Raw genomic sequence first — 23,223 nt, forward strand, 5'->3', positions numbered from 1 at the left:
GGCAAGCCGTGGTGTATTGGGTTTCCTGCAGAAACGAAGAAATATCCCGATAGAAGCCGTCAGAGGCAAAAGGATGTGGTTCAAGAACGCGTTGCTAAGCTAGAGGAGCAAGTGAGGATGATAATGTCAGGCTCAGTCACAGTCACCCAACCTCAACCTAATCCGCGGATAGAACAAGTTGCATTCGATGCTACCGGCCAGGGATCTCAGCGGAAGAGCAGCGTGGCTTCCACGGAGCTGCCTGGTGATGATGCAGATGTGGATCCGCAGATGGCTCCTCCCTCCCCTGTGGATCCGCAGATGCCTCCTGATCTCTACCCTGTGGACTTTATCACAGAGTCAACACCTTGTGAGCTACATTTCCAAACGATGGGCTACTTAACGCTCAAGGCGGCGATCGGCTATGTCTTACCGCCAGTACCTGATCAAAGATACCACTTCAATCCGGTTCCACCTGGATACGCTGTTGCCGGGGTGGATCAAGTTATGGATGGGTATGGGCCGCTGAGGCTTGACCACCCTGCCGGTGAAGGGGATTTGCTAGAGCTGGGAGAGGCCAAGAACACTACAGTTCTATGGCGAAAGGAATTCATTGTGATTCCGGGTTGGAAGGCGCCAACAAGGTCTCCACCGAGCCAGCATTCTCCACCGATGCAGCCGTCTCCAGTGCGTGAGCCTTCCCCGCCGGCGCGTGAGCCATCTCCGCCGCCGCGTGAGCCTTCTCCGCCGCCCAAGTCTAAGAGGAAAATTAGGCGGACCGCTACGACACAGCTGAGTCGTAGCAAATCACCGAGACGCAAACAAGAGCCCCTCCCAAGAGTGCCTAAGGTTGCTCCCAAGAGACCTTATTACTATACAGTTGAGGAAAATGCCAAGATCGTAGCTGAACATCACAAGCAACAAATGTTGAAACTGAAAAAGCCCCAGCTTGAGCCGGAGCCAGCTATATCTCTGGAAAAGAAGTTAAAACTGCTGAAGAACCTTCATCAACCTGAGCCAAGTCTTTCATCGAACTATGACCGGTCTATTCACAAGTCAAATGTGTTAGCAAGAGAGCGGTGGGAAAAAAGTAAGGTAGAAGGGAAACCAGTTCCCCAGCTTGGAGCCCAGAAAAACTCGTGCCCCCCGCTGCAAGTGTATCCCGATGTCCTAGCGTGCCTTGATCCAATGATGGTAAAACTATACAAAGATGAGGCAGATGCGGCCGGTATGAGTATTCCTGAGTACTTAAGCCGCATCGAAATCATGTACACGGACGATGTCCAATTAGCATACCATTACACATACGGGGAACCTCTTGTCAGAGCTGCGGAGTTGCCTAATCTATCAACACAGCTGCGAAGACTACATAATTGGTACTTGGATGCATGTAAGGACGGTCAGAACTGGATCATGGTGGCAATAAGAGATGAGCACTACGGGCGAACTGACGTGATGAACATCGAATTTTGTGAATTATTTCAGTTATTCAACCAAGACGCCCTCGACAAATCTCTGCTGAGTGCATACTGTCTGTAAGTATTATTTATGTAATTAAGTCTCTACCGCGGCTCGTCCATTATTGCATGCATATAACCATACTCTCACTGTATTATGCAGAATGAAGATTCGCGAATGCCGCAAGGGGCAAATCTATGATCTTGGGTTCGTTGACCCATATACCGTGAATGGGTATACTGTCGACAACTCTCCCAAGGACACGGAGAATAACTTGGTACATGTCTTAAGGAAAAACTCATACAAAAGGGCAATACTATTTCCTTACAACTTCGCGTGAGTGTTACTCTCTTCACACATTAAATCTTTTTCGCTTACTCCATGTGTTAAGTGTAATTGATGAGTTATGCATATATATATATGTGTGTGTCCGCAGGTTTCACTATATCCTGCTAGTCATTGAACCCGACACCGGGATAGTAGAAGTCATGGACTCGAAGAGTAAACCCCTTGAGGCGTGGGGGGACATGGCTGATATCCTCCACAAGGCTTGGAAACGGTTCACCAAAAAAGCTCCGGGTTTAAAGAATAAAGAACTTCGAATAAAACATGTACCGGTAAGTACTACTGGCTAGGCCGCGCATCTCTTTGATTCTAGTTTCAATACCATTATTATTATCCTTGATTATATATATATTATTTTGATTGAACTTTGTTCTCGTAAAGTGCTTGAGGCAAGAGGACGGGAATAATTTATGCGGGTTCTACGTTTGCGAGTTCATCCGCCAGAATACCCACCATGTGAGGGACATTTTGGAACAACTTGATGTAAGTAATTAAACAACATTCATGGCTTTATTTTATCACCTTGTGTTTCATTCACATACACACACATATATATATTGACCACCGTACCTTCTTCAAATTATTAGATCGAACGGTTGCGGGACGGTCTTCTAGCAACTGAGTGTGTACGAGCAATTCAAGAAGAACTGGCGGGATTCTTACTTGAGCAAGTCATAGCTCCAGACGGAGAACACTATGTGGACAACCACCAATATCAAAGTTGATGTAGACATATATATATATATATATATATATATATATGCATGAACGTGTGTCACTTTGATCGATATATGTAATATAATGGTTTCCTATATATATATTTGAATTGTCTGCATTAATATTATACCGTTTTCGAATGGGGCAGAGTCTCTGCCGCGGCAGAGTTTTAGTGCAATTCCCTGCCGCGGCAGAGTCTGCCGCGGCAGGGAATTGCACTAAAACTCTGCCGCGGCACAACCCTTTTGCACCGGTTCGTATTACGAACTGGTGCAAAAGCTCCCCCGCCGAGCGCCCCATAGCCTGCCACGTGGTGACCCCTTTAGCACCGGTTCGTAAGTGAACCGGTGCAAAAGGGGGGGGGGGCTTTTGCACCGGATGGTTTGCACCGGTTGGCCATCCGGTGCATATGGCCATTATGAACCGGTGCAAAAGAGCAGTTTTCTACTAGTGGCTATTTCCAGGACAGATCGATCGGCACGAAGATGACTAATACGATCCAGGAACTTAGTGTACTTTTTGTTTTTCTTAACACGATCTGCCGACCAATCACCAGGAGCAGGATGTCCCGTGCAGCCGATAATTTCGTTCCGCGCAGCCGATGAGTTTGCCCTGGTTTCTTCGATCTCCTCACTGATGATGAATTTCAGCCCTAGCGTTGAGATGCAATTCGAAAGTTGTTGATGACCGTGATAAGAGATCCCGCCCGGATAACAAAATCCACTCGCCGCGCTTCCCACAGACGGCGCCAATTGACGAGGCGGTTTCTCGGCAATGCCCACCATGAGGGGCTTGGGTTTTAGAGAAAGGCGACGACGGAAGTTCCGGGAGCGAGGCGGTACACGACGTACCCAGGTTCACGTCCCCGCGGTGGAGGATCGCTACGTCCTGCTAGCAATCCAGTATATGAATATATGGGTACAGGGGGCCGCCATAGGCGGAGTAGTTGTATCTAGTCTAGTTCTAGTTTGCGGGTTGCGATGCCTAGGCGTGTCGCCTCTATGATTATGTTTCTGATTATGCGTGTCCTAAGGGGTGCCCCTGCCTGGCTTTATATATCAGCCAAGTTAGGGTTTACAAGAGTCTTAATAGGATTCGTGTTGGAGTCTTCTTTCCTTGTAGTCCAAGTTGATGCGCGTACAGGTCCAGCTCGTCGAGTCCTCGTGCTGGTCCAACTTCATAGTTTGCACCGGGTATGGCAATGTCGAGTACCCGAAGGGTTATGCCCACGTCAGCTGGAGTAGTGGGAGGATGGATGACCGAGCGGGAAGTTTGATCACGAGTAAGTAATTTGACTAGAGATAAGTGTAGTTAGAGATAGAGACTAAACTAAGCAAATAACAGAAATAATAAAAATTCTGAAAAAATAGAAAAAAAGAAAGTGGACAAAATAGAAAAAATAAAATAAAAAATTTCACGAAAAGATATTTTCGCCCAACACACGCAGCCCACGCGGATGGACCTTTAGTCCCAGTTCGTAAGCAACCGGGACTAAAAGAGGTGGGCTTTAGTTCCGCTTATTTAATCCCGGTTACCCTTTTTCTACTAGTGTTGGCTAGCTGATAAGTGGTAGCATACTCAAAATAGTGAAGCAACAAGGCAAGCATTACAAACTATATACGGTATCTTGCTATCTCCTCGATATCTTTTTCAAAACGTGAAGTACAATGCACACAAACACACACAAGCACGGCACCGCACCTGTAAACTCACAGAAAGTATAGCGAAGACTGGAGACACTGAGCTTCAAGATTGACGAAGTAACCTAGACGTGCCGCTCCTTAGTAAATCGGCCCTTTTCACCTAAAAAATATTCCGCTTTAATATGACGTATAGAATGTTATACATGTATGGATTGGTTTCTAGGGAGCTAAAATGCAATCAACCCCCACTTCGAACCAAGGAGTAATCTCCATGTTTTGTTTCCTACTACTATTCCCACTGTAAATTCAGGCGCAAGTGCGGGGCGTGCGTTTACCTTTTTATTTTTGTACAGAGAAGAGCGTTTACTAGTATTGCGCTATTGTGAACAGCAGTGGGGACAAAATGCATTAGGATGTGCGATGCGGCGATTTAAACAAAAATAACCCTTTGTTGTAACTATAGCACAGACTGATCCTCCGGTCAAACTATTTCATCCATCTAACCCTTTTGTGCGGCGCCCTTCACAACGGCGCCACACCTCACTGTGTGGCGCCCGTGCCTGCGGCGCCACTCTCTCAGCCGACGTGGCGTCCTCGTGGCAGGATGTGTGACGCCGCTCCCATCGGCGCCACACGGTGAAACTGTGGCGCTGCTCGGAAGGGCGCCACACATAAGGATGTGTGGCGCCCGCGTCCGCCTCAGCCCGACACTCTTCTTCTTCTCCTCTTCCCTTGTCTCTGTTTGTGAAGAACCGCTGCCGCCGCCCGCCCCCCCGCCCCCCCCCCCCCCCCCCCCCCCCACCAAATCCACCAAGGATTCGTCAAATCTGGCCAGCCAACTCCTTCCTCATCCATTCCTCAAGGTACTCCTCTTCGATTCCCTCCGATTCATCCACTAGTGTTGGTGGATTTGGTAGATTTGGATATGAACCCTAGACATGGAAATTTATGTTGGTGGATTTGGATATGAACCATAGATATGGAAATTAATGTTGGTGAAATCTACATTGTAGTCTATGTGTTTGAACCAAAGATTTGTTGGAACCCTAGATATGAAATTTGACATGTATGTGTTGAAACTCTATGTATGTATGTGTCGAAATATCTAATATTTGCCTAGTAAATGCATTCAAATGTGTTACATATGCCTAGTATTTGTGATGGAATAACTCATATTTGTTAGGAATGGCACATAATATGGTGTTTTATCCCTAGATATGAATGTATATGATGTATGTGTGATGGCTTATTTGGATATATTCTCATGTATGTGTTGCTCATATTTGTTAGGAATGGCTCATAATATGGTGTTTTACGTAAACATGTACGATAGTGTATCTCATAGATCAAGAGTATGACAGGGATCACCTGGCTTTTCATATGACGGAGAGGAGAACGGATCTTCACCCTTTGAAGATTCGTTACCATGGCACGGTAGATATGGCGTATGACGAGAGGTACACGGAGTTCATCCAGCCTACCGGTCTTCTCCCGCTCATATCGCTTGTAAGCCGTGGGGGGCCGAACATGAACGCCGCGGCACTCACCGCCCTTGTCGATCGATGGAGGCCGGAGACGCACACCTTCCACTTGAGAGCCGGCGAGATGACCCCTACTCTTCAGGATGTTTCCATGATACTTGGACTTCCTATTCAGGGCGACCCACTGTGTATGAACACAGCTTCTGATGGGTGGTGCCAGCAGATGGAGAACCTTATTGGCATGGCTCCTCCGCCGCCAGAAGATCCAAATGAGAGAACTCCCACCGGCGCATCTTTCTCTTGGATCAGGACTAACTTTGGAGAATGCCCGGAAGGGGCCAACGAGGACACTATTAGGACGTACACCCGTGTGTACTTGTGGTACATGATGTCGAGGACTCTCTTTGCTGACAGTGGTGGGAAGCTGGCCCATTTGTGTTGGCTCAAGGCGCTTACGATGTTGGAGCACCGGTGGAGTTGGGGAACAGCGGCACTTGCCTACCTCTACCGGTAGGTGATGATTTGATGTATGTACTATTCTTCTATAGTAGTGTGCTAGACAAAGTACTAACCTAATGTCTTATTTTCGTAGTTGGACGAACAATGTCGCAGGATTGGAAAGGGCGGTATTGGTGGATGCTTGCTCCTACTTTCCGTATGGAGCTGGGACCGCATATCAGTTGGGCGGCCCAGGATACTCGACGAGAGGCCATGGCCTCATCACCGGAACAACCTTGATCAGGAGCCGACTTGGGCATATCTTTGGGACAATGTCTCGGAGATGACGAGCAATCCAAATATCATGTACATGCGCTACACTGAGGAGTTGGACACTCTTACCGCTGAGCAGGTAACCGATTTTAATCGATCACTCTTTTGCAATCGGAGTTCATAAATTCTACTGGCATGTTGTAAATTCTGAAATATTTGTATGCTGCAGGTGGATTGGGAGCCATATGGTACCTATTACCATATTGGCGCGGGGATGGCTGACCTCAACCCCAAGTGCCTTGAGGAGGCGCGTTTCTGGCGTATGCGCTGCCCACTCATATGCATGTGGCTTGTTGAATACCACCAGCCGCACAGAGTGATGAGATAGTTTGAGTTGTATCAGGAGTGCCCACCTCAGTGGCAATACACGGACCACATGTTTCATAGGTAAACTTCTTGAATCATGCGATGGAAGCTTGTTGATTGAAGAGGTAGAATCTAACTTCTTGATTCTTGCAGGCTTGATAGGCAGCGGCAGAGGAAGATCACAAATTGGCCTGTCCATCATAGAGGCCACATCACAGCGTTCCAACACTGTTTGGAAGCGATACGGAATGCTGGCCATGTGGAGATTGTGCCTCACGACTTGGCCGCTTTCAACAACTATCTCCAATGGTTTCATCAAAGCACGCGTATCAAGTTAGTGAACCCCGCGTATGATGACGACATCTTGGACGACCCCATCGAGTTCGATGAGATTGCGAAAAGCCAGCACGACATCTATGCTCGCAAAGGGAGACCGACTTCTATTGCTTCCGAGCTGAACTTCATGGTAATGGATTCTCTCGTTAACTAGTACATCATCTACATTGGCATGTGCTCGCTTAAATTGTGTATAATATGTTTGTCACAGCGGTCCCAGATCCAAAAAACAGCTGAGGAGTGCGAGGTTGTTTGGGATCAGAGCCATAGAGATGAAAAGCCTATCGGACCGTTGCGGCATTTCATTAAGGTACGATCACCAACTTTGAATGTAAGCTATTATGTTCGGGTGGCTTTGTAACCATGACTTCCATGACGCAGAACACTGCACGAAAGATGCGGCGGTTAGCCAACTTGCTAGGTTGCCGCGACGGTGAAATTGCTACATCCTCTTCTGAAGAGGCGGAGGTATGGACTATTTTGTTGCTGTCAAACATGTGCTTACTAATTTCAACTTTTCTAATCTCATGTGTTCATGTTTGTGAAGATTCCTGACGACGCCATTCTGAGTTAAAGCATTAGTCGAAGCAAGAAGCAAGCCACATGGTCTGCTTACCAGTTGAAGCCAAGGGGCAAGGCTCCGAATCGATAAACTCCGGACGATTATGTCAACCGAGGAAAGAAGGTTGTGATTGAGGAGGATGAGGCGCCACCGCGGAGATCATCTTTGAGGAGGATGAGTAACGATGAGCCGTTATCTTTAGAGGAGGAGGAGCAGCAGGAGCAGGAGCAGCAGCAACAAGAGCCACGGTAGCGGACGAAAAGGATGTCCGTCTGAAAGCAGCCCGTGAGGACGGCACGTCGGGGATAGATGGATTTGTGTTGTGAACTCTATCTTCATTGCTACGTGTTCTAAACTCTATGTCATTGCTACGTGTTGTGAACTATATGTCATTTCCAACCATGTCTATTATTGCTACGTGTTGTTTGAATCTATGTGCTACGATGTGAGCTATGATATGTGCTATGTGTATGATGTGTGTATGAAATTGCTATTGTTGTATTGAAAACTGTTGAAATAAGGTAGAAATTTTCATGGATTAGCAAAATTCATTGTGTGGCGCCGACGTCATGGGCGCTACACTTCACATTGTGGCACCGACGACTTAGGCGCCACACAATGCAACTTATATGTCGAAAACATCCAGGGGCTTCGGACGCTTAGTCCTTAGCCGTTTTGGCAAGCCTATTTGTGTGGCGCCGCTGGCATCGGCGCCACACTTCCCGTGGCATCGGCGCCACACTGAAACAGGCTCGCCAAAACGGCTAAGTCCCAGGAGAATTGTCTTACAGTAGGTTCTGGGCAATTATAAGTGCGTGTGTGGCGCCGATGGGAGCGGCGCCACACATCCTGCCACGTCGGATCGGCGCACAGCTCAGCGTCGAGGACGCCACGTCGGCTGGGAGAGTGGCGCCGTAGGCACGGGCGCCACACGGTGAGGTGTGGCGCCGTTGTGAGGGACGCCACACAAAAGGGTTAGATGGGTGAAATAGTTTGACCGGAGGGTCAGTGTAGAACGATAGAGAGGGAGAGAGATGCGGAATATGTTGGATGTATTATTGAGCCTCATGGGCGAGTATATATAGGCGTACAGGGATCATCTTGGAGTGCAAGGCAAGACACGAGAGTCCTATCTCTATCCTAGACTATCCGTTTATACGTACACGGAATATATCTCTAACACTCCACCGCAGTCGTAGCGGGATCATCGTGAACAACATGAACGACGTGGACGGTCAGACTGGAGATAAACCGAAGTGGACCCTAGAAGGCTGACACTCCCGCGCAGTCGTAGCGGGAGCGTCGTGGACGATGTCACGTCGCGGATGCTTGGACTGTAGAAGAAGCTGAGGTGCTCATGCGAGGTGATAGCCCTTTGTGCCGATGTCGAGGTAGCCGAGAGCGTGGGTGCTGCAACCTTGGTCGGGGTAGCCGCGCGAGGGGATGCCGTGGTCGATGTCGTTGTCGGGAGCCGGTGTCGAGGTAGCCGCACATGAAGCCGCAAGCGCATAGTGCGCGAGGAGAGTGACGGAGACGCGTCGAGGCTGTCGTGGAGGTTGTCGATGCCGAAGTCGATGCAGTCCGAGCCGTCGAGGACGAGGTGCTGCCCTAGTTTTGTCAGAACTAGGTGCACGTCGGGGACGAAGGCATACTCCGGTTTTGCCAGAACCGAGTACGCAAAGAAGAAGTCGGCGACGTGGTCGAGGCAGTCGTAGAAGAGTCGATGCCGATGAAGATGTTGTCGAAGCCGATGAAGACGAGGCGCTAGCCCGAGCTTGCCAGGCTCGGGGATGAAGGCACGCGTCGGTGTTGCCAATACCGGGCGTGCGAGGGAAGGGACCATCATGGACCGCGAGGTCGTGGTGGACGGAGACGTAGAAGGCGGCGAAACCAGCGGTGACCAGGAGTGACCATGCTGGACGCCTGTGGAGGTGCGGCGATGGTACTCGAAGTTGGCGAGGAGGAACCCGTCGGCTTGACGTAGACCTAGCGCTGACGGTGGCGACCTGCGCCGATGGGGCGGCGCGGTAGTAGCCTGGAACGTCGGTGCACGGGGACGGCGAAGTAGACTGCGTGCGGCGACGTCTCGGCCCGAGGGGCCGTTGTAGCTGCAGGGCGCGAGTCGACGCAGCGGCGGGAGGCCACCAACAACTTACACGCCTTGGAAGGCGCGTTTGAGGCCGGTAGCATGGACCAAAGGCGGCGGTGCTGCGGCCTGAAGGGGCGATGCAGCGGCAGCCCGTAGCTCGATCGGTGGTTGGGGCGTGCTCGGGGACGTGCTTGGCGTAGACATGCGCGCAGTCGGTTGATCAGACCGACGGCGGCGCTGTACGCGCCATGGCGTGGACGACCTGCCATAGATTGGAGTCGTTGGCGACGTTGTCGGTGATGTCCCGGGCGATGACGGCGAAGACGGACCAGCGATGGAAATCGCGCGGGCGAGACGGCCTGCTGTGTCGCACGTAGGCGTCCCGTGTATGATGCGTGCAGCCGTGCCACGCGGTTGATGAAGATGGCCGGTGCAGTCGATGCCGAGGTTGGAGTAGAGGCGCTTGATGACGACGGTGGTGGGCGACTCAATCCGATCTATGATCGGCAAAACCAAAAAGGAAAACGTCGGTCGAGCGACCGACGGAGCAAAAAGAAAACCAATCTACAGATTGGAAAAAAAAGGACTCGAGGGCAGCGGATCAACAGATCGGCGGACGAACCCTCATACGGGTTGCGCGGCCCCCGGAGTAGGCCATGGAGAGACCTCCACGGGGGCGGCGCGGCGCGGAAGCTGTGCGGCGGCTAGGTCAGGAACTTGCGGCTGATACCATGTAGAACGATAGAGAGGAAGAGAGATGCGAGTATATATAGACGTACAGGGATCATCTTAGAGTGCAAGGCAAGACACGAGAGTCCTATCTCTATCCTAGACTATCCGTTTATACGTACACGAAATATATCTCTAACAGTCAGTCTGTGCTATAGTTGCAGCAAAAGATTATTTTTGTATAAATCGCGTGCGATGCAGGGCCGGCCCACCTATGAAATAGACACGGCGGCCGGTCAAGACCCGAGAATTGGAGTCGAGTCAACTAGCAACGCCAAGTTGTTATACGCGAGCTGAGAACGTGCCCACTTGAGACACTCGACTTCTCCAACAAAAACCAAGTCGATCTTTTCCATTCGAACTGTGCTTTTCTTTTTTTTTTGCGAATCAGAGAGCTTTACTGATTTAATCAATCGGATTACAATCACTCAAAAGAGTGCTGACTAGAGCGTGTGGATCATAATTGATCCATAGGCATCTGCTTCACTTGGCAGCGATAAAAGATGACGTACAGCTGATGACGCCCTCTATGATGTATCTACAGGATCCATTCAGTCGCTAAGTCTTCAGGCCCCAACCAATAATAACGAGGTTGATGTTGTCTGCTAAGCAGCAACTGGACAACTAGCTGGTTGGTGCCGGTCAAGCAGGTCAATTCTTCTTCCAGGTCACATTCTTTTAGCTCTAAAAAAATAGCACCACGTGGAGCCAACAAAGTTACAATTGAACGTCTTGTACGTGTGGTTGTGTATTAGTCTGCGCCTGCGTGCGTCACGTGCTCACGTACTCCGCTGGCCTAATGGCGTCACTTGCTGGCGTCCGCTTAAAAGCTTTAGTTAGAAACGCTCTTACGATCTGGTAGCTAGGTATCAAGTAGAATTCCCAAGATTGCTAAGACTAAATACAAGTATGTATCACCTTACATATAATAATCTCCACTTTTGATCTTTGAACTCTCAACAAAGCCGTGCTTCCTTGTTCATTCGCATCGACCCTGATGTTAGTCCATCCCGCCCAACGACTCGCTCGCCCGCATCTCCCTAACGAAACGATGCCAAGCTCATTCTTGCCATCGCATTCCTCACAGGAACCCTCCATCGATGTGTTTGCCAAAGGAATTCGTTGGTCAATTCATGCCACTACACTCCTCACTTTCTACGTGAAGGTGCAACTAGCGAGTTAGCCTGAAGCATGCGGCGTGATGGGTGGTATTATGGATAGACATACGGTGCAAGTGAAAAGGTGCATGATAGTAAGGTGTTGCCTATCATTATAGGCAACAACATGTGTCGGTGTTAGAGAGGTGGCGATGTCGCTAGGGTGGCATGGCGACTGACACGATGCTACATCTGGGAAAGGGAGAGAGAGGCCACCGAGCGAGAGCAATTGGGCCAGGACTTGGTGATTTCACTTATTTGCGTTGCGGGGTGTGCATAACGGTTTGCTTGGGTGAATTGGTTCTCTTTGTCCATTTCATTGTTTTGCTTGGATCATATAAGAGGTGAATTTTGTGAAGACTCAATGGTTCGTTTAGTCCAAAACAAGCATAAATTAACATTCTCAAGATTTCGAGTAGGAAAGTGAACTTCCTATTTTTCAAATTAATGGGAATAGGAAGCCTTTTGTAGAGAAAACACCAAGATTTGGATAGATGATTATACATATATCATTTAGCATCTTCTGTTTATTCCTATTATTGTTTGTACATGGGACATATTTATATATAGAAATCATTTGCAAATATGCAATTTAAAAGAAGGTACCAAATTTACCATACACACACATTGGAATAAATGGACTTACAAGACAATCTAGCACGATAAGCAATAGGGGGCTATGGAGGAAAAGGGGAAAAAGGGAAGAAGGGAGATGGGGGGGGGGGGGGGGGGGTTAGTGGCCAAAGGATAAGAGTTGACGCACATAGGAGTGCTTGATCGGGGCCGCACGATTATGGCAGAAATCAACCTAAAAGGAGTTATATATGGCCATTTCCATGCACCGATATACTTCAGCGCATTAACTAAAATAGTTTGGAATATTCTCGACCATTTTCTTAGCCACTGCATTAATTAGAGCATGCATGAACTCCCCGTCATTCTTAAGTGAATTCACCATCTCATCCACTAGGAGCTTCTGAAAATCTGGCGTTAAAACCTTCCTCGAGGCAGGCTGCACGGTCGACCACGGCCCTTGATTTACCGGATCAAGCGTGATCGTCTTGCCCGACGAGTTGAGGAACATCGAGCATGGTAGGGACCCAGCCTTGCCAGCGGACTCATTGCGTGTGGATTCTCCAGCCAAGGATTGAGCATGGTTGTGCTCTCCCTCGTAGGTCGCAACCAACATTGACGTGTCCTCGGCATTTCTCTGCACCTGCCCAAACATTATCTAGATAAAATTTCAACAGAATTGCACTCAATCATTCGGTTGTAAGTAGGCCCCGTTTTACTAAAAAATAGTTCATATGTATCATTACCCATCTGCTAGTTATAAATCGATAGAGAATTAGGTCTGTTTTAGGTGTACTCTTGTGTCATTAGATTTGGTCGTGATTCGTACATGTGAGAATTGCACACGGATATGTAATTGCATTTGGGTATGCAATTATACATCTTTTTTCTAATTACACATAAATTATAGATAATATTGGTTGACCAAGATTTAAGTTCGTTATAGATCTGTCGAGAACTAGCACTATCCTTTGCATTATTACAAGATGGGAATACCTTCTTCTTTTTTGAGAGGGAGGAATACCTTCTTCTTGACCGGGCAAGATGGAGCAAATGCGCATCGAAAGTAGCCTCTGGGGTACGGGTTGTCGCGCGTCACCTTCTGCCCGTACTTCCTCCACTGGTACCCGTCCTCCACGATCTGCGTCCACGCAAAGGGGTCAAGCACTCAAGCTATACAGCCCGCGACTGCGTGATGACAATGCATTCTTGGAGAGTGTTCATTGCACTTACGAGGTTGGCGTCGGAGTCAGACGGCTCAGCCCGCGTGGAGACGGTCCTGATCTTCGACCGAACCTCCACCTTCACGCCGACGGCCTCCTCTCTCGCTGCATTGGCCGCGGAGCTGCTCGGCGTCGTCGCGGCAATGGCTGACGCCGGCGACTTGGCAAGAGTACGCAGGTGGGGGTGATCGGCGAGCAAGGCGCCGAGCGTGCCGGCGAGCCGCCGGTTCTCATCCTGCACCCGCCTCAGCTTCTCCTCGAGACCCTCGGCCTGCTCAGAGTTCAAACACGCACGCACGGAATGATCATCAGCTGCAGTTGCAAGAATAACATGGATAGAGCCATAGAGGCAACCAGAGCTCATCAGTCATCACTGACGCACCTGCACAGAGCGGGCGAAGAGCGGGAGAAGCCCGGCGCCGTCAGCCAGAGATGAGCCGTCGCCATTGTCCATGGCCTCTCCCTCTCAGGAACAGTGCACCAGGCGTCCCTAGATGATAGCTAGACGCGCCCAGGTACGACCTAGCTAGTGTACGCACGTTGAGAAATGCGAGGAATCGTGAAGTTTGTAAAGTTGTAGGGGAAGGAAGTAATCTCGTGTTCGCCTTATCCATTGACTTGACCGAGCGGATGCATCCATCGACCAATTTGCTGACGACCCCCATGTGTGTCACACTTTGTGCGAGTAGATGTCATTCGCATGACGCTCTCCCCAGCGCATGTGCTTACGTCAGCAAAGATGGTTGCTGTCAACGGCTCCTTGGCTCGTACAGTATGACAATCGATTTTGGTCAAGTTCTTTTTAAAACTTTCAAGCAAGTTTCTTGAATTATAACACGATCGTCAAATAGTACACGAGAAAGAAAATCAGGGGATCAACTAACCAAACCTCCACCAAACCCTGACTAGCTCCAAAGCGAGCAAGCTTGTGTGCGGCTCCATTAGCTTCTCGGGGACATTGTTGGAAAGTCTCCACAAGCAAAGCTATCAGCCACCGGCAGTCGTCAATGACCTCCACACTTGTACCTCTATACTCACCAGGATCAAGTACAGCTTGTACCACTTCCATGGAGTCTGACGACTCAACCATCAATATATGATTGACACCCGACCTGCTTCGAAAGTTTCAATCCAGTGAGCAAAGTCGGTGCTTCCATTGACACAACATCGATTGCATATTTGCATATGCATTATAGTCACAACATGCAGCAACCAAATTCTCTCTAGAATCCCGTAGGATAGCTCCAGTGACTCGCCTCCCCTAAGTCGGGGAGGAAGGACATAGATTTTTGCCAAGGTTGGTGACCACGCCATGCTAGATGTTTCTATTTTTACACATCTTCCTAAGCATAATGCAAATACACTGAAATCTCAGTTTTACTATGTGGAAAATTATCATATACTATTCTATATGCTTGCGAGTCCCTCAAATGCAGGCACAATCCGTCGATACCCAAGGACTAGTGTCATGGAGTACCAAATCGACGACCCATACCTTAAAAGGACATTGTTGAAGACTTGGGAGAGGTAGAAGCGTAAAGACAAGAAAATGATACCCCCTCCGCCCCGGTTTATAAATCCTCCATGTATTTCTAAGTTATAAATTTAACCAGCGAGGTATGTATTACAATAAAGGTATGTTTTACTTTTTAATAGGAGTAATATAATTTTGTGTTATACGATTTATACTACGTTAGTTAAATTGAAAACTCAGAGGTACGCGCAGGATTTATAAACTGGGCGGAGGGAGTAGTAGGTATTAGTATGTGGTGGCATCTTTAGAAACTACCCTTAGACAACACCAATGGTATACTTTCTTCCTTTTTCTGTGGGTTTTCTTTCTTTCTTTTGAAACTAAGGGCGTACATTCCTCATTTTTCTATTCAGGAAAATGGAGTCATTAATTTCCCAAGAGCCAAATGCAAATTTGCGGCGATCATGCATGTGCGAGAATTGCTTAATTAAGCTTGACTAGATCATGACCCGGGCGTGACTTACACTTGTATATAACCCATCTGGCCATCTGAGACTTGTTCTCCAAATTTAGTTTAGTTTCCTTAACCGCCCTTTCCAATCCTTCTGGTAGGTACGATGAAGAATCTTTGGGGTTACGTGATCGATAGACTATCTAATTGGTTCTCCAAATGATACTAGGCGTCTAGGCCGATACTACTATATATATATGGTGTACGATTTGGTGATTGCAAAGACTCAGCACACTAACTTATCTTAATGCCACAAAGCACTCAGACTATTAATTAAGCATATGCTTTTTTCTTGGCAAGTTCCACGTTCATGTCAACATGGGATTGTCGCTTGAGGAGGAATCCACCATACACGCCAGCAATGACATCCACCCATCCGCAATTATTTGGTAAGGTGTGACATCAGAGTCTTGTGAAGCTGGATTACTCGTGGCCAGTGTATATTCTTTTCAAACCTCACCCTGTCACTTCTTTTTGCGAAAAGGACACTAATATTAAAAGAAACATACGACAATACAAAGCACCAGTGACGATTAGCTGCAAATGAATGATTTGGAATCAGCAATCTATGCAATGAAGTTGGGATGTATGCATCATTTCGATGTAGAGACTCATGGTATATTCTTGTTTTCAAAAAATAAAAGCTACTGAGTGACACGAGCTCGTGTGGATGTACAAGACAGGTTGACACAAGCTAGGTACATAACTTCCTAAGCGGGTGTAACCGTACGCAATGGTGGCCCTTCAATCTCTAACAATGCAACCTCGGTACATAGACTCACACGTCTTGCACTATACTTGTTTTAGTTATTTTGTTAACTGTTTTTCAATGATCTCAACCAGTGGCGGAGCGTGAGACTAAACAAAGCATGGGCCAAATCTTCCTATAAGGCAGCGTTACTTTGTAGCCTGGGCCAGATGAAGCAAACTAGGCTAACAAGTGTCAAATATATGGGCTATTTAAGCTAGATTTTGTGTTTTGCATTGAGAAAAGACTGGGCCAGGGTCCTGTATGGCCTCCAAGACGCACCACCCCTGATCTCAACACCAATTCTCGTGATGTTCTCTACACGAAAAATGATGGGTAGCGACGAGAAAATTTTATATCCACCCGATTTTAAGTTATGTTAGCCGTAGCTCTCCGATTTGCATGAGTTTCAAAGTTTGTCCAGATTAATTTCATCAGATTTGTCAGGCAGAGTCAATCTTTTCCAAATTTCATGTAAGTATGTCAAACATTATTCGGTGCTAATCACACAGTTTCCAGTGATTCCTTTCTTGTAAGTAGTATTTCCCATGTTTAAGTAATATATGATATTCTAATAGTACAATTTTACTTGTAAATCCTACAATTACATGAAGCCCTGGACCCTCCTACGTCATTGCTTGCCTGCAGGAGTTTAAGACTATCCATAGTGTTAGTATTATAAGGAGTATCATGCATGCCACCTTGGCAAAAATCTGATGTGACGCTATAATTAATGAGGAGAGATATGATAGTGGTATCATAATATGATATTGTATCATAGCACGTGAAATTAGACAATTTAATGTTAAATACATCCTATACACACAATTATATTGAGATTCTACAAATAATTAAATCATGAGATTATGATACTACTAGATGATACTAATCACTATAGGGGTAGTATCATAGACTAGTATCATATAGATGATACCACTATATGATACTTTGCATATTTCCAGTCTAAGAGGGCAATCAAGCATCTCGAATGCTTCATAAATGCTTGTCTATGATAAGTACCTCCCCGTCTATCTTTTGGGGCTCATTCACGTATGTTCAGTGCTAATCCAGGAGGTTATTCAGAAAAATAATCTTGATTCCTTTGAAAGCACTTTTCCTCAGTTTTTGATATAAAATATTTTAGCAGTTCAATTTTCACCGCAAAAATATCTTATAATTTGGAAGTGAGAGAGCATATGTCAACTGTCTCCTGACATACTCGTCTTCTTTGTAGGTGTCCGATTCAGGAATGCAAATGTGGGGTGCACGGCCAAGCAGTGAAGTAGACATGCACGGTCAAGACTCGAGATTTTGTTTTCATATGTCAAGACTCAGAACTGGAGATGAGTCAACTAGCAATGCCAAGTCGTTATAAGATAGGAAGAACGAGAGAACGTGCCCACTTGTGGTATCGATCCGACCGAAACCAAATCGATATTTCTCATCCGAGATCGAGCAGTGATTCAGTTGGCAGGGACAAAGCAGATGACGTCGCTAGGATGACAGCAGCTCTTAGCCTCTAACGTGGTCGACGCGATGTCAGCACGAAGTCTTGAGGCTCGATATAATTAATTACTTGAACGAGATCTATCGATGCTGTCTAGTCAGCAGCAACTGGTCGCTTGCTTGCTTCTGATGGTTTCTGCATACATGCCGGTCAAGCAGGTCATATTCTTGGTCCAAAATTAGCACCACGTGGCCCGACTAACAACTTGAAAACTCACGTCTTGTGTGTTTCCATCAGCGCCTGCGCGCGTCACGCACTGGCACATTCTTCTACTCTAATGACGTCACCTTGATTAGGCTCTCTGCTCCATAAGAATCATTAAGATGGATGGATTAAATAAAACTCAAAAAAGCATGATAAAATAATTAAGTGTACATCCGGATATTCTATGTCCACACGTAATAACATTTTCTATGACTTGCGTAAAAAGACAATTTTCGGTGCTCCAAAGTAAGCTTCTTACGAGATTTTTTTAAAATCTTTTTTACATTGCTCACAAAAAATATTTTTTCTTATAAAATTTTGTGTGCAAAGATAGCATGTTCGGAGTATACATACATGAATGTTTTTCAGAATTTTCGGACATTTTAAAAGAATGAACTTTCCATAATATGTGCATTTGGACCGATGCGCCAAAACACCATGCCTAAAATACTCAGGAGCTTGGTATACTTGTTTGTGTCAGTTATTAAAATTCTAGAATTTGTGAAAGAAGAAGACATTGACAAAACAAATAGAGACCAAGCAAATGGTCCTCTAGTGTACTTTCCTTCTTTTGAGTTTGTCTTCTATTTGCATCTCATGTTGAAAGTTCTTACAACTACAAACACATTGTCATTAGCATTGCAGCGGAAGGATCAAGACATAGTAAATGCCATGAATTGTGTGAAGTCAACTAGAACAATTTTGAATGAACTTAGAGAACATGGATGGGAATCTCTTCTGGTTGAAGTTCCTGATTTTTTGTGAAAAACACGATATTGAAGAGTTGGACATGGAAGAAGCCTATGTTAATCCAAAAAGAAGACATGTAACTGGAATTGTCAATAAACATCACTATCAAGTTGATTGTTTCAGTGATGTTTTTAATTGGCTAGTTCAAGAGCTTGATGGTCGGTTCAGTGAGACATCCTCCAATCTTCTTATTTGGTCAGCGGCTTTGAGTCCAAGAGACTCATTTCTTCATTTTAATTTGGAGAGTTTGATAAATTTGGCTAAACTATATCCTCGAGATTTTGATTGTGGAGAACTAAGGGATGCTGATAAGGATCTACATCTCTATATTGCTGATGTACGCATAGATGATAGCTTTTATAACTTGAAGAGGCAACTTACAGAAGACCTGAAAATCCTCAACTGCAGAATTAAAAAAGCCTCCGATCACCTCTCCAAGACCTAATTACACTTGTATCCTTATAGTACTCCTCACCCTCTCTACCTTGCTGATCAACAAGTGTTGATAAAAAAGGCTGCTTACCTCCCTGTTTAGATAGTCTTCTAGGCTCCACGATGGTGGACCTTGTACATATGATCCTGCTATGTAAAAAAAATTCGTTTGAATAAAATTACACAGTAGGAGATTCTCCTGCTGTAAATTCTCAAAAAATAGATGATAGCTTTTATAACATAGAAACAATGACTGGTCTTTCTAAGAAAATGGTGGAGACAAGGATGCATCTTATGTATCCTTTGTTTTATCGGCTGTTGAAACTAGTTATTGTGTTGCCTGCTGCTACAGTTGAAACGTGTTTTTCAGCCATGAAACTAGTAAAAACTTTTTTGCGCACCCGTCTCAATGATGAAAGCTTGAGTGATGATTTTATTTGTTATGTGGAGAAAAAAGAAATAAAGAAAGTCACCAATGATCAAGTGGTTAAGTATTTAAGGAATCGGGTGTACAAAGAGTGAAAGGTAATATGAACATTTTAACTAGTTGACTAATATAATTTCTTGTCATTCTACTTTATCTCATTTCAAAATTAAGTCTTGTTTATATCTTGTAGGTTATGAGCCTTCCATTTAATGATCTACTTTGGAATTTGGAAGGGCAAGAGATATTTTTCAAGTAACTTTGTGTTTTATTTTATCAATATCATAGATAATTTTATTTTTGAATACTATTTTATATTGTATTTGCACGTTGTCTTCAAGTATGCCATATTATATATACTAGATGGGTATGCGTGCTTCGCCGCACCGCCTAAAATGCGTTTGGTCACAGAGTGATAGGCACGGTGTTTAATTCATATGTTTTGTCTCCTTTGTTTGAGTAGTGCCCATAAACTAAATAGGTGGGTATGCGCACTGATGCCACTAATATTTTTGGGTGTTAATATGGTTTTTGTCAAGCAGACTGTCTTAGTTTATGTGCATATTAGCATAAAAAAATCTAAAACTAATCTTATGCATTTTTCTTAAAGGTAAATATCTATATTTGATTTATTTCAAATTATGCACAAGTTCAATAAAACACACATGAGACGATTCACACTCATGGCATAACCATGATGTATTTTTACATCTCTCTTCCAACTGGCGGATACAAAATATGAACGTAAATACCCAAAGTAGTTTTTCTATCAGGAGAAATGGATCAATCCTAATCTAATGGGTAGCCTCCAAATTGTAATATATGTCCATTGAAACATTAGTCAACTTAGTAATAAGACATAAGTTCAAATATGAAACAAATATTCACTTTTCGACTGCAAACCATTTTCACAAACACATTGGTAAGATGGTACACAAACCGGCTTATATAAGAACTGGACTTATCATTTGATGAGCAAAATTGAGTAAGCTTAAAAGCGATTTTGAAAGTACAACACATTATGAGCCATGCAGCAACCAGAAAACCAATGGTGTAGGAATAAAAGTGTCTTGAATCGTACTTAGCACATTGACATGCTACTCTGCACTTTCAAGATAATGAAAATTGGTCAAGTGCAAAACTAAAACACTTGAAGATCATTCTCATTTCCAAGGCCGTTATTGTCATCATGGACTTCAAAACTCAATTCTCCGCAAAAAATTCGGGACTTCCATGGCAACACAAAAAATAATTTTGAGTAGACAACTCTAGTGGCAAAGCAAGGTTTCCATCCAGAGCATGGGGTTTGTTTCGTAGCCATGACATAGCAGCCATACTGGATGTAGTATTGTCAAATATCCTGCTGCATGCGGCAACCCAAACATCTATCCTAACTGAAAAGAACGACACATAGACAACATGTGTTCTCTTCACATACCATGGCTCAAAATACCAAAGCAATTTCAGTACATGAGTTTCTTTGCAGCATCACTGCATATGAATAAAAAGGAACTAACGGAAAGGTCAATCCCATGGCATATTTGGTAAATAAATCTGCCTCGATAACTATTAATTAGGACAGAATCTGGCACGCCATTTACCAACGAACAATAGAAAGCACTAATCTAGGAATGCAGACCGGCACGCTTGCTACTTAAATTAGTTCCTTGTTAAATGGACCGATCTCATCCCTCTGTCCTTGTATTTGCAGACGGATATTTACACACAAAAGGCAATGAGAAAATCATAACCAACATCAATGGACTAGTTAATAAAATGTCTAACCATCAAGGGGGGGGGGGGGGGGTAAAGGAAAGGAATCCGTACTAACATATTAGGAAGGAGCTAATCAAGGAAAGAAGAAAGGAAGTGCAACAAAGAGAGCAATGACACTTCATGCTTATATTCATAGGAACGAACGATAAACACAAAGAATAAGTATATAAGTTGACGCAATCCAAGGATAGCGAATCATAATGCATTAGGGTGCATCAAAATATTAGTAGGAGTCATCCTCTTCAGGTCTCCGTGTCAGCTAATTGGCCTTGGAACAGAAGAAACTTCCTATCCCCTTGGATCAAAATGCTAAGTGTGATTTCAGAACTGCAATTGCTTCTCCTGACACATGGGCAGTGATGAAGCAACTCTACCTTTGGTGGATGCGAGAGCTGATCCCTGAAATGTCCAATTGTAATGGTCCAAACTTGTAGGCGAAGATCAGGCACACCTGAAGAAAAGTCATTCAATAATCATAGGGACAAACTGAAACAAAATCAAACCATAGCTATCGCTCACCACTCATGTGGTTGCTTAATGCAACGTACATTCTATGCAATTCAGTGGCATTTGGATGTTCCTTCATTTATTCTAAATCCTCATATATAATAAATCCTTGTCATGGAATGGATTATGAGAATGCCCAACAAAACAATTCATAAAGGTGTTAAGTACTGAAATATAGGTTATGTGTACTCAAACATACAAATATTAATTAATATGGTATACGCTCATTAGAGAAAAAATAAATATCTCATTTAGCCAATTGCAAAGAATTTCCACTCCAAGAGAAGAAACAAATATACTGAGTTACATCTCTTCTTAAATAGTTCAGAGCCAGTGATTTTGTGGATAGTGACAAATGGATACTGACTCATATATTATTTTCTGCAGCTACTGGAAACATTCAGTTTAGCCGCTACAATGTTTATTTGCTTGAAGGTGCCTTGAATCCATGACCAATTTCAAATCCCGTGCCTAACAAATCTAATAGCAAGCAGCAACCATCATCATCGCTTGGAAAAGGAAAAACCAGTAGGTGATCACTAAAGAGTTGCATCCCTTTCCAAATTAAGCAAGTTCAATACTAGACAGCACAATAATAATTTATATTCTCGGTTGCTTCTAAGTAGTGAGGCTGTACTACATTTTTCTCAAAAGAAGTGTAGGTAAATATAATAAGGGAGATGTATGTAGTACAACATATATGACTCATATAAAGTGTGTATTTCTATGTGAATGCATCCTATCATAATGAGTTTTATGAAGAAAGCTGATAATTAGTATATTAACCTCTATCTCCCGTGCGGCTGGCCGCTGGCTCATCTATTGTCTACCCCAAGGTGACAACACAAAGAAGGGGGTACATGCAATGGCAAATCCAGGAAAAAAACTTGTATGCTCATGGTCTGAAATATGGTGAATATAGCTCTACTGGATTCATGTTTTAATCTATGCAAGCTAGAATGATGAACAAACTGAGAATTGCATTGCATAAATTCTAAGATCTAACTTCTAAGTGATGAATAAGTTTCTTCATAATTTATAAAGAATTCAAGATCGAAGACTCAGTAATACATACACCTTGGTATTTTCCCAGCTCATAACAATATCTTTCTCGAAACAAACAAAAAGCAAAAGAAAGAGAAAACAGAAATCATGATCAACTAAGCCCTCTCGAGGGCTTGCTTAAGAATAAGAAAGAAGAATCTTATGGAAATAGCATGGAATAAGGTTTGATCCTATTCATGGGGATGCACTAAATATCCCATTCCAAAAATCGAAACAATCGGGACTTTTCGGAGATTGGATGCAGTTACTAATTCATGATCTGGCATGTACAGAATTAATTGGAATCCAGGGGGTTTTGGTGATACTGCTAAGCATCTTTTTGTGAAAGAAGCAATTAGAGAGCATAAACTAGACTTCATAGCCTTATTGGAGACTGGAAGATCTAATTTCTCTATTCCTTTTTAAATCAATTAGCTGCGGGATATAACTTCTCTTGGTTTTGCTTGCCACCACATG

General features: G+C 44.8%; 1 protein-coding gene and 1 long non-coding RNA gene across 2 annotated transcripts; both read right to left on the bottom strand.

Moving 5' to 3' along the window:
• Positions 1–12,168: 12,168 nt before the first annotated feature.
• Positions 12,169–13,943, bottom strand: LOC127301563 (WRKY transcription factor WRKY62). Its single transcript, XM_051331825.2, has 4 exons — positions 13,752–13,943; positions 13,380–13,640; positions 13,171–13,287; positions 12,169–12,789 (listed from the first exon to the last, which is right to left on the bottom strand). The coding sequence occupies exons 1-4, from the start codon at positions 13,821–13,823 to the stop codon at positions 12,433–12,435; spliced, it is 807 nt and encodes a 268-aa protein (XP_051187785.1). The 5' UTR covers positions 13,824–13,943; the 3' UTR covers positions 12,169–12,432.
• A 6,420-nt stretch (positions 13,944–20,363) lies between these two features.
• LOC127301562 (uncharacterized) lies at positions 20,364–22,449 on the bottom strand. The gene is made up of 2 exons (XR_011745404.1): positions 21,570–22,449; positions 20,364–20,910 (listed from the first exon to the last, which is right to left on the bottom strand). It is a non-coding gene; the product is annotated as an uncharacterized lncRNA (long non-coding RNA).
• Positions 22,450–23,223: the final 774 nt, after the last annotated feature.

The sequence above is a fragment of the Lolium perenne genome, chromosome 5, assembly GCF_019359855.2.
Source record: "Lolium perenne isolate Kyuss_39 chromosome 5, Kyuss_2.0, whole genome shotgun sequence".
Taxonomy (NCBI): Eukaryota; Viridiplantae; Streptophyta; class Magnoliopsida; order Poales; family Poaceae; genus Lolium; species Lolium perenne.

Coding starts and splice junctions, on each gene's coding strand:
- LOC127301563 (XM_051331825.2), bottom strand. CDS start 13,823: ATGGACAATGGCGACGGCTCATCTCTGGCTGACGGCGCCGGGCTTCTC. Junction 13,288..13,379: donor CTGACTCCGACGCCAACCTC/GTAAGTGCAATG, acceptor GCGTGGACGCAG/ATCGTGGAGGACGGGTACCA. Junction 12,790..13,170: donor CTTGCCCGGTCAAGAAGAAG/GTATTCCTCCCT, acceptor ATGTTTGGGCAG/GTGCAGAGAAATGCCGAGGA.